Source organism: Sapajus apella, unplaced genomic scaffold (genome assembly GCF_009761245.1).
Source record: "Sapajus apella isolate SASKATOON/1434 unplaced genomic scaffold, GSC_monkey_1.0 scaffold74, whole genome shotgun sequence".
NCBI classification, from domain to species: domain Eukaryota; kingdom Metazoa; phylum Chordata; class Mammalia; order Primates; family Cebidae; genus Sapajus; species Sapajus apella.
The window spans coordinates 497,001-508,791 of NW_022437014.1; the positions used below are offsets into that span (position 1 = coordinate 497,001).

The 11,791-nt window shown below is 39.5% G+C and overlaps 1 protein-coding gene across 1 annotated transcript in view; it reads right to left on the reverse strand.

Moving 5' to 3' along the window:
- DPP8 (dipeptidyl peptidase 8) overlaps positions 1-11,141 on the reverse strand; it is a 70,750-nt gene extending 59,609 nt beyond the window's left edge. The window contains exons 1-3 of the mRNA XM_032251289.1: positions 10,307-11,141; positions 7,549-7,818; positions 1,210-1,322 (exon numbers count right to left, since the gene is read on the reverse strand). Coding sequence (XP_032107180.1) covers positions 1,210-1,322; positions 7,549-7,818; positions 10,307-10,343 — 420 coding nt within the window. The 5' untranslated portion in view covers positions 10,344-11,141. The remainder of the gene's footprint in view (positions 1-1,209; positions 1,323-7,548; positions 7,819-10,306) is intronic.
- Between the last annotated feature and the right edge of the window lie 650 nt (positions 11,142-11,791).

The window sequence follows — 11,791 nt, forward strand, 5'->3', positions numbered from 1 at the left end:
AAAAAAAAAAAAAAAAAAAAAAAAGCTAGTCCTTTATAAAGATCAAGAAAATTGACAAATTTAGCTAGATTGACCAAAAGAGAGAGAGAGAGAGCGAGAGAGACTGAGAGAGCACGCACAACTGAGCACAAGAGAGAGAACTCTCAAATTATTAAAATCAGGATCAAAGAGGGGTCATTACTAAAAAGCTTGCAGGAATAAAAACAATTGTAAGTGGACAGTATGGACGACTGTACACTAACAGATTAACGTCGACGAAACAGACAAATTTCTAGAAACATAAACTATCAAAACTGACTCCAGAAGAAAGAGAAAATCTGAATAAAGCCATAACAAGAGACTGAGTTAGTAATCAAAAAACTTTAGAATCTCTCTGAGACTACTCTGGCCTGAGAGGCTGCTCGATACAAAAACCAAAAGCAAACTTCCCACAAAGAAAAGCTTCACTGATAAATTCAACCAAATGCTTACAGAAGAACTAAGACCAATCTTCTGTAAACTCTTCCAAAAAAAAAAGAGGGGGAACACTTCCTAACACATTCAATATGATCAGTATTGCCCTGATACCAAAACCAGACAAAGAGATCACAAGAAAGTAAGCCTACAGACCAATGTCCCTCACAAACATGGATGTAAAAGTCTTCAACAAACCACCAACAAAGTGAATACATATGGCGGCATATTAAAAGGATTATATACCAAGACCAAGGAGGATCCATTCCAGGAGTACACACTTGGTTTAACATATGAAAAGTAATCAGTGTAATGCACCATATTAATACAATGAAGAAAAAACATGATAATCTCAACAGACACAGAAAAGCCATATAAAACCCAGCACTCTTTCATGATAAAAACATCTAAATTATAAATAGAGAGGAAATTTCTCAATCTAATAGGGCATCTAAAATATTTATCAGTTCTTTTCTGCGAACAACTACTCGAAAAAATATGAGAACTACATAAGTACAAAGTTTATGAAAGGGAAATGCAGTTAAACAGGGAGAAGGTAGTTAAAAAATTGAATTTTAATATATCTTAGTTTCAGATATCAAGAATTAAATGGAATTTAAGTGTCACACATGCAAACACATAGAAATGTTTTAATTTTTAATTTACATCCCCTTCAAATGTAAAATCCCAACCTCTAAATAATGCAGTATCTGAATACATACACCAAATCACAAGAATAACAACATTTAATCCTACCTGAAAAAGATCCAAAAGAGGCTTCCAAGAGAGCATTAAGACTGCTGCTCTACTGATAGTTTTGGGAATTTCAGAATAAAACAGTGTATTTTCTCTGTTCTCACCAGACATGGCTATAAGAGAAAACAATCACATATTATTATTTTTTCAAATAGCATTCTTATAATAGTCACAGTTGCAAGTACATAATGCCTTCTATACGTTGGAATATTCTGCACTCTACGGGATTTATAATGAATGTCAATAAGTACGCTGTGCCCATGCCATATGCCATAAAAACTTTCCATAAAACTTTCCAAAAAATATTAGCCTGGCACAATACACATGCCTATAATCCCAGCTACTTGGGAGGCTAAGGCAGGAGGATCACTTGAACCCAGGAATTCACCACCAGCCTAGGCAACATAATAAAATCCTATCCTAAAAAAAAAAAAAAAGCCCAAAAAATCAACAAAAAGAAATCCAAGGCTTTAAAGAAAATTGCTCAAGTTTCATTTTAGACCTTAGTACCCCTCAAAATAAATATAAAAGTATGTAAGTTGCTGTGTAAAGTTAAGACAAGTACCATTTTTAGAATTTTTTGAGAATTGTGAGTCCTTTACAAGTTGGCAACAGACTCATGAGATTCCAATGTAACAACTTCAGATTACTGTTTATTCTGTTTCTGAAACATTTAAAGTGCTTACTGGGAAACACACAGATCTAACCGAATTCTAGTTTTTATTCATTATAAAAGTCCTGCAGGCCAGGCTTGGTGGCACATGCCTGTAATCCCAGTACTTTGGGAGGCCGAGGCAGGCAGGTAATTTGAGGTCAGGAGTTCAAGACCAGCTAGGCCAAAATGGTGAAACCCTGTCTCTACTAAAAATACAAAAAAATTAGCTGGGCATAGTGGGAGGTGCCTATAATCCCAGCTACCTGGGAAGCTGAGGCAGGAGAACTGCTTCAACCCAGGAGGAGGAGGTTGCAGTGAGCCAAGACCACACCACTGCCCAGCCTGGGCAACAGAGCAAGACTCCATCTCAAAAAAAAAAAAAAAAAAAAAAAAAGTTCTGTAACTGTAATCACTAAAAAGGCTTTTAGGGTTTCCAATAAAAGTATACCTATATTAAAACAACACAGAATCTGGTATCTGATCTGCTGAAAATCTCTTTGTCCTTTATTGGGAAAGGGAACGAGAAAAAGGTCTAAGTTAAGTAGAAGCCAAATCTCTTCTGTGAAATCATGTGTTAACTGTTTGGGAAGGTCACAGCAGTGTAAAATGAGTTACATATAAGAGTGACAGAAACACACTATGGTTATGAAGATGTGAAACAAAGAAAATGTGAACAGGGTAAAACAAAGTCCCTCTACTCTAAAAAGTTACTGGTGGCCAGACGCAGTGGCTCACACCTCAAATACCGGGACTCTGGGGGGCCAAGGCAGGCGAATCACCTGAGATCGGGAGTTTGAGACCAGCCTGACCAATATGGAGAAACCTCACCTCTACTAAAAATACAAAAATATCGGAGTGTAATTTTGTATTTTTAGTAGATACATGGTGGCACATGCCTGTAATCCTAGCTACTCAGGAGGCTGAGACAGGAGAATCGCTTGAACCTGGGAGCTGGAGGTTGCAGTGAGCTGGGATCACGCCATTGCACTCCAGCCTGGGCAACAAGAGCGAAACTCCGTCTTAAAAAAAAAGACAAAAACAAAGGTATTGCTTCCAAAAAGCTGGAGGAGTGAAGGAAGGAAAAAATAAATCACACAGAAATAACAAGAAATCTCCTGGGTGAAAGAGACGCTCAACCTGTATTTCTGAATTATTAATGCCAGCAAAAGGCAGTCGTGGGAAGGGTATGCTACTCCCATGCTTACCCTTGCAAAGGTTGAGGATAAGCCCCCAAATAACCACAACTCCTTCTATCCTTATTTTTCCAAACCTTGGTTTATGTTGCCTTGGAGTAAAAAGTTAAGATAGTGGTTGACATTTATTTCAGCACTCAATTTAGTCTAAAATCTACTTCGTAGATTCTAGTTGCTTTGTTACAGAATTCTCACGATTGTCGTCACCCATTTATAACGTTCACAATTTTATAAAATGTGATCATATCCTCCTTAACCATTCTCTAAGAGCCCTCAGTCTTCAAATATTAAAAGAAAAACACAGCCGGGTGAGGTGGCTCACGCCTGTAATCCCAGCACTTTGGGAGGTTGAGGCAGGTAGATCATGAGGTCAAGAGATCGAGACCAGCCTGGCCGACACGGTGAAAACCTGTCTCTATTAAAAATACAAAAATTAGCTAGACACGGTGGTGCCTGACTGCAGTCCCAGCTACTTGGGAGGCTGAGGCAGGAGAATCGCTTGAATCCAGGAGGCGGAAGTTACAGTGAGCCAGATCGCGTCACTGCACTCCAGTCTAGCAACAGGGAAAGACTGCCTCAAAAAAAAAAAAAGAAAAACACAAAACTGGTTTTCTTCTCTCCTCAGTAACAGCCATTCCCCACAATTATTTCAGTTGCCCCTCCCTATATGCTCCTAGTTCCATAATGTCTTCCTTGGTTTATCCATGACAAGTAAAAATTTCCCTAATACCATCTATATCCTGACCTAAACACAAAAATGGGCTTTTCTCATCCTCTCCTAATGGTATTTATTAGGAAAGAATGAGAAAAGCCCATTTAGAGTCTTTAGAGCTACAGCTGCCCATGTCTTCAGGCAATGCTGTCAATGAGTCCTGTTTCTCTTTAGGATAACATGACAAAGAACAAGAGGCAAAATTAAGCATGCAAAAAAGTAAAATGCTAATGTAACAAAATGCTTATAACTAAATAATAGGGCTTCTTCTAAGTACCCCACATTTGGAATAAGGGCTCTCCAAAATGTGTAATTTCCTATAAAAGAAAACATTTCTGGCCAGGTATAGTGGCCCACACCTGTAATCCCAGCACTCTGGGAGACTGAGGCGGGTAGACTCTGGAGTTTGGGACCAGCTGAGCAACATGGTGAAACACCATCTGTATCAAAAATGTAAAAATTAGCTGAGCATAGTGGCATGTGCCTTTAGTCCCAGCTACTCAGGAGACTGAGATGGGAGGATGGCTTGACACTGGGAGGTGGGGGTTGCAGTGAGCCAGGATCACACCACTGCACTCCAGCCTGGCCAACAAAGTGAGACCCCATCTCAAAAAAAATAAAAATAAATAAATAAATAAATAAATAAGGCTGGGTGCAGTGGCTCACGCTTGTAATCCTGGCTAAGGCAGGAGGATTACTTGAGCTCAGGAGTTCCAGATCAGCCTGGGCAACATGGTGAAACCTGTCTCTACAAAAAAAAAATACACAAATTTGCTGGGCATGGTGGCATGCACCTGTAGTCCCAGCTACTTGGGGGACCAAGATGGGAGGATCACATCAGCCTGGGAGGTCAACGATGCAATGAGCCAAGATCAGGCCACTGCACTCCAGCCTAGATGACAGAGCGAGACCCTGGCTCAAAACATAATTAGTTAATTAAAAAATACACAAATTTGGGACAATCCCACAAGGGATTAATTCACTTACAGTAATATATAAAATGGTTCAAATCATTAAGAAAAAGAAACCCTCTTCAGAGGTTAGGTGGAAAAAGAAAAGAACTTTAAAAAAATTAAAAAGTAACCCAACCAAATCTAAAAAAGCCAGTATTATAAACTGCGACTGCATAGAAAAAAAAATACAAATGGCTTTTTCTCCCCCTTGAGACAAAGTCTCACTCTGTCATCTATGGTGGAGTGCAGTGGTGCCATCTCGGCTCACTGCAACCTCTGCCTCCCAGGTTCAAGCAATACTCCTGCCTCAGCCTCCCAAGTGGCTGGGATTACAAGTGTGTGCCACCATGCCTGGCTAATTTTTATATTTTTAGTAAGAGATGTGATTTCACCATGTTGGCAAGGCTGGTCTTGATCTCCTGTCCTCAAGTGATCCACCAGCCTCAGCCTCCCAAAGTGATGGGAATACAAGCGTGAGCCACCGCACCCAGTCATAAGTGGCTTTTTAAGCATGGGAAATGATGCTAAACCTCACTCTTAAGAGAAATAAAATAAAAACTACGTGAGAAACTGCTGTTCACTAGAAAAGATCAAAAACTTTAATTACTCACTATTGGTGTATGCATTGAGAAATAGACAATCTGAGATAATGTTGATGGTAGTATAAACTCTGCAATGTCTTTGAAAGGGGAGTTTAGCAATATCAACCAAAATTCATAATACAAATACCCTTTGTCCCCACAATTCCACTCTTAGGAATTAGTTCTACAGGTATATTTACATATGTGAAAAATGATCTAATACAGTGATAGTCACCTCCTCCTCTTTTGTAACAGCAGATTAGAAAAACCTAAATGCAGCCAGGCACAGTGGCTCACACCTGTAATCCCCGCACTTTGGGAGGCCAAGGAGGGGGGAATCACTTGATGTCAGTAGTTCAAAACCAGCCTGGCCAACATGGTGAAACCCCGTCTCTACCAAAAATACAAAAAAAATTAGCCAGGTGTGGTGGCAGGTGCCTGTAATCACAGCTACTCGGGTGGCTGAGGCAGGAGAATTGCTTGAACCTGAGAGGCAAAGGTTGCAGTAAGCCAAGATCACGGCACTGCACCCCAGCCTGGGTGACAGAGAGATACTCTGTCTCAAAAAAAAAAAAAAAAAAAAAAAAAGAAAAAGAAAAACCTAAACATCATTACTAGAGGTCTGGCACAATTGGCTGGGACAGTGGCTCACACCTGTAATCCCAACCCTTTGGGAGGCCAAGGCAGGCAGATCACAAGGTCAGGAGATTGAGACCATCCTGGCTAACACAGTGAAACCCCATCTCTACAAAAAAAAAAATTAGCCAGGCGTGGTGGCACGCGCCTATAGTCCCAGCTACTCGGGAGGCTGAAGCAGGAGAATCGCTTGAACCCAGGAAGCGGAGGTTGTAGTGAGCTGAGATTGCACTACTGCACTCCGGCCTCGGCGACAGGGCAAGACTCCGTCTTAAAAAAAAAAAAAAAGGCACAATTATATAATGGAATATCCTCAGTTGTTAAAAAAGAATGAATCCCAGGCTGAGCAACATGGCAAAACTCTGTCTCTACAAAAAAAAACTGAAAAAATTAGCTGGTTGTGGTAGCCTTTGACCATTATCAGACATCTGGTTAAGTAAAATCTGGCACAATTAATCCCATAGTGGAATATTCTGAAGTTATTAAAAAAAATGAATCCCAGCCTGAGCAACATGGCAAAACTCCATCTCCACAAAAAAATAACAAAAAATTAGCTGGCAGTGGTGGCATATACATATAGTCCTAGCTATTAGGGAAGCTAGGGTGGGAAAATTGTTTGAGCCTGAGAGGTAAAGGCTGCAGTGAGCCATTAGTGTGCCACTGCACTCCAACCTGGATGACACAGCGAGACTGTCTCAAAAAAAAAAAAAAAAAAAAAAAAAAAATCTGTAATTATGACATGAACTCATGCAGACAGTATCTTTAGTATCTCTATACACATATACACTTACCACATACACAAATAAATAAAAAATATATATATGCACACATTCATATAAACAAATAAAACTTACACTGGAAAAATTTTGGAGGAGGGGAGGGACCCTACCTTTAAAAATTTAATAAACAAAAAGTAAATCAGTAGGTTAATATATTTAATTTAGGCAGACCTTAAATCTGGAGTGAATGGACTCAAGAAGAGAAGACCAAAACCAGCCTTGGATTTAAAAAAAAAAAAGCGGCCGGGGCCGGGTGGTTCAAGCCTGTAATCCCAGCATTTGGGAGGCCAAGGCGGGCAGATCACAAGGTCAGGAGTTCGAGACCAGCCTGACCAACATGGTGAAACCCCATCTCTACTGAAAATACAAAAATTAGCTGGTCATGGTAGCAGATGCCTGTAATCTCAGCTACTCAGGAGACTGAGGCAGAAGAATCGTTTGAACCCGGGAGGCAGAGGTTGCAGTGAGCAGAGATCATGCCACTGCACTCCAGCCCGGGCAACAGAGCAAGACTCTGTCTCAAAAAAAAAAAAAAAAAAAAAAGCGGGGGCGATGCATTTCAAGCTAGCTTTAGGAAGAAGCAATTTCTGTAATCTTTGACTCTGAAAAATGATCATGGTCAATTCATTATTTGTTACCCAATAAAGTTAATGGCATAAAACAAAACCAAATTCTTCAAATTAAGTTTTAAGTATTTTTTTTTTCTTTAATGGAACCAAAAGTCACTAATCATTTACTTATTCATCAAAATTTGAGTGCCAATTGTATCTAGACTTTTAAGTTTGACTCAAAAGAGCATTTTCTCTCAGAAACTATCACTTTGTACTCACCAAGGTAATAGATTCTGTCTGAATGAGGCCCGTCTGGATCATTCCTCTTCACAAACATGAAATCATGTGGTGCCTTAGCCATCATGTAGCCATGATATTTTCTGGTATCAGCAAGCAGCTTTTTAAGCTGACTCCAGGAATACCGCTCAACATAAAACGGCTCCAATTTAGGCCGATCCTGTGATTCAACATTCTCCTCACAGTCTGCAGTTTCAAATATCTCAACACCCAGCTGTTCTGTTTCCATTGCTGCTGCCATGTTGCATTTTCCTAGAAAAACAAGGCACACGAAGCTGTTCATAGGTCTGTCTTTTATTATCAGAATGATTCTCTGATAGGGTCAAAGAACGAGGAGGGGTGGGGAGGGCAAGAAAAAAATCCTTTTTAGCACAGCTGCAATGAAACCCAGTAAGAAAAGCAATAGCTCTCCCTTCTGTGTTGTTTAAAAATGAAATTTAAAAAAAAAAATTTGAGATCATGTTACTTCACAGTGCCTATAAATCCCTGTGGTAACTTTTATAAAAGGCTCTCCTTAGGCATCTCTTGCCAAAACTCCCTTTTCTTTCCCACACTGGAAGGAAACAGGCCACTTGCCAGTTGGCTGCTACGCTCCACCCCAAGAGCATGTCAACAGTGAAGGTAACTGTGCCAAGGAAACTAAGTGTTTTGCATTTTAAAAAGTAACACATTTGGTAAGTGTAGATTTTTTTCGGATAACAGGCAACCACAGCAAATGAGAACAGCAATAAAACTGTCAAAAACAGTGTGCATGTAATCACCTTCCTACTTCCCAAGGTAATGTATCGTTTCCTTTTAGGCAGAATGCCAAACTAAACACTTAACTGGCTGGTAGATTTTTGAGTCTTCTGCTTTTGCCTAGACATCACTATCATGATCACTTGTAGTGACTTTATTATTTTAAGGAAACTTATGTCACTATTCTTACCAATCATACAACATAAACTGATTAAATGACAAAAAAATATACTATCTTAAAGTGGCTTTAATTAGCTGAAGTAGTTGATACAGAAAGCATTTAATATTTGTACCAACAGTATTTTGATAAAAGTATAAACTGACGTCCACTGGTTCAACCCCTAAATAGTGTTTAATATCTCATCTGTTAGTTTATTCTCATTTCACAAATCCAGAAGAAGCTGCATTTCTCCTTTATCTTTTCCAACATTTAACATGAGCAAAGTATCAAATAATAAAAAGTGTTATCGCAAACCGGTGTGAATTCTGACATATATTATTCATGACACTGCCACAAAGGAGGACATAAAAATTCTGGGCAATTTGTTCTTTTTGAACTAAGAAATGTCAAAGACATGTGGACTTGGGAGATAAACTAAATTGCATTTATGTAACAAAATTTAACATAATCATTAACTACTTCTATAATAATAATCAATATATGGGTGTTCATTTAATATATCTTTTTAAAATCCCAAATTTGAAGGTTAACATAACTAAAAGTTATCAGGTATGGATTATGAATTAGTCCATTAAGCACACGTTACTGGCATGCCAAAGAACTGAATGACCTGTGTGTGCAGCTTTTGCGTTTTTTCATGCTAAAGTTACCTATGTTACCATTTTCAACTTAACAGTACCAAAGAGGCCAGAAAGCCTATTAGAAAGTTAAATCAGGTATACTTTTAACATTATGACAAGTGAGCATTCACTTTGAATGACTAAAACCAAAACAGCTTGGCAGAGAAAATAAAGTCATTTGGCTCAACGAGTATTCAGCATACTGATATTTACTGACAGTATATGACTCTGGGGTTATATACTGTAATATGTTTATCTGCCCAACTAAAACCTAGTGGAGGTCTACTTCCTACCAAATGTCAACAGACCCAGTTTTATAGATAATAGACTGAGGGACAAATGTGAGAAGAACCTATACAAATTAGGCTTATTTTCCTTAACTACTTTAGTGTTGTGTTTGGAAGTTCACCTCCAAACTATGCTTGAAAGATTACGGCTAAGGAACAGAACAGGGAAGCACTACAGAAAGACCTCCTCCCAAGCCTGAGTGTCCAGTTTATTTACTGTTTTTAGTCAAGTCTCACTGCTGCCCAAGTTGCGGTGTAGTGGCACAGCCTTGAACTCCTGGAGTCAGGGGATCCTCAGGCCTCAGCCTTCCGAGCAGCTAGGACCACAGGAATGCATCACCATACCCAGCTACTTTTTAAAAACTTTAGACAGGGTGGGGGGGTGTCTCACTATGTTGCCCAGGCTGGTCTTGAACTCCTGGGCTCAAGCAATCTTCCTGCCCCAACCATAAAGTGCTGGGATCATAGGCACGTGTCACCTTGCCTGGCCATGCCCAGCTTCTTCAGTTACACAATCACTTCGTATCTTTTCCTATGTAAAAGGTACATTAGCTTACATTTAAATTGCCTGGTAGTCCTGAATCGTACTAATCCCTGGACACTCTCTCTATGCACATGCACACATGTGTACACGTACAAACACAGTACAGTTCAAATGATACTCTGCTATTCCGTATGTTCGCAGCAAATGTACATCCTGCATTTTCTAGGGTAGACCTGATTATTATATTAGTAATTTGTGCAGATGTTTGGTAAGTGACTTAATTTCTTATTATATACAAATACATTCTCAAAATAGGTGACCTGAATTTTGTCAAAGAGAGGAAAACAGGGTCAGTGTACCTTCTCAGCACAATGCATGCATTTCCCTGCCCCACCTACCTCGTCACTTAAGTAGCTTCCCTGGTGCCTACCTGATTTTATTTTCATCTGCTCAGATCTCTTCCACATTCAAAGAGATCTTTTTCAAGTGACTCAACTTCAAGCATAGAATCCCTCTGCTCATCCTGCTCTTCTCATAGGAATCTTTCCTTTTCTCACCATCCAATCCTGCTCACCACGATAATGAAATAAGATTTTGATCATTAAGATGGACCATATGTGGCCAAAACCAGAAGCCCCAAAACAGTAAAAACTGACACCGAAATACCACTTTTTGGGACAACATATGACGCCTAAATTATTTTGTATCTGCATTTTATGTTATCAAAATTTAATAATTATATTATTTCAGCGATGTGTAGCCCAATATAGTCAAAAGAATATCCTCAGATGGTAAATCTTGGTGTCTAGACATACATTAAAAGAAAAATCATGGAAAAGGTTTTAAAAAGTTATAAAAGGCATACAGATGTGAAGTTGCTGAGTGACTATTGCAAATCATCAAAAATGGCAGATAATTTGTTTTTATGTGCCTATTCCTGTTCCTTTTATGCAATAATGTCATATCAAGCTGGTTGGAGACAGAATCAACTCAGTAGGATAGCCAATAAGAATTACAGGCCATTTTTGCAGAAAGGGAAATTAACTCGAATTTAATAATTTAAGATTTTTCGCGAGATAAAGAATTTTCTATTCATCTTAAGTGCATTCCGTTTTTGCCTTTTTCCTTGATGCATTACTCCGAGAATAACTGAAACAGGTAACTTTTCTGGAAAAAGCTGCATTAAACTTGTTGAAGTTCTGGCTTAGATTAAAAAAAGAAGGAAGGTCTGCTATTACATGTTATTTTACCAGTTTTAATTTTGGGCCCCCCACTTTGGGAGGCCGAGGCGGGTGGATCACGAGGTCAAGAGATCGAGACCATCCTGGTCAACACGGTGAAACCCCGTCTCTACTAAAACTACAAAAAATGAGCTGGGCATGGTGGTGCGTGCCTGTAATCCCAGCTACTCAGGAGGCTGAGGCAGGAGAATTGCCTGAACCCAGGAGGCGGAGGTTGCGGTGAGCCGAGATCGCGCCATTGCACTCCAGCCTGGGTAACAAGAGCGAAACTCTGTTTTCTCAAAAAAAAAAAAAAAAAAAAAAAAAAGATTTTGGGCCCCCATAACCCAAGTAGGTGATGGAGGGATGGGATGGGAAAAGCTAAGTGACAAGTGTAGGAAAAACAGCGAGGTTATGGAAGCACAGCAACAATAGAACTAAGATGTCAAGACACCTTCTCATATCACTAAGCCCCGTACTCAGAAATAGAGCACGTTGACTCGGAAAATAGCTTTAGATCTCTTGGGTTTGACCCCATTCAAGTGAAATTTCTTAATTTTTAACTCGAGGGCCAAACAGTCGTCCACTTAAACACCTGAAGCTACCTGACTCTTTATGGTTCGCACCCAGTTGAGAGGTTTGCTAGCACAGAGGGGCCCAGGTCTTCAAAAGCCATGAACGAGGCAGAGGAGAGG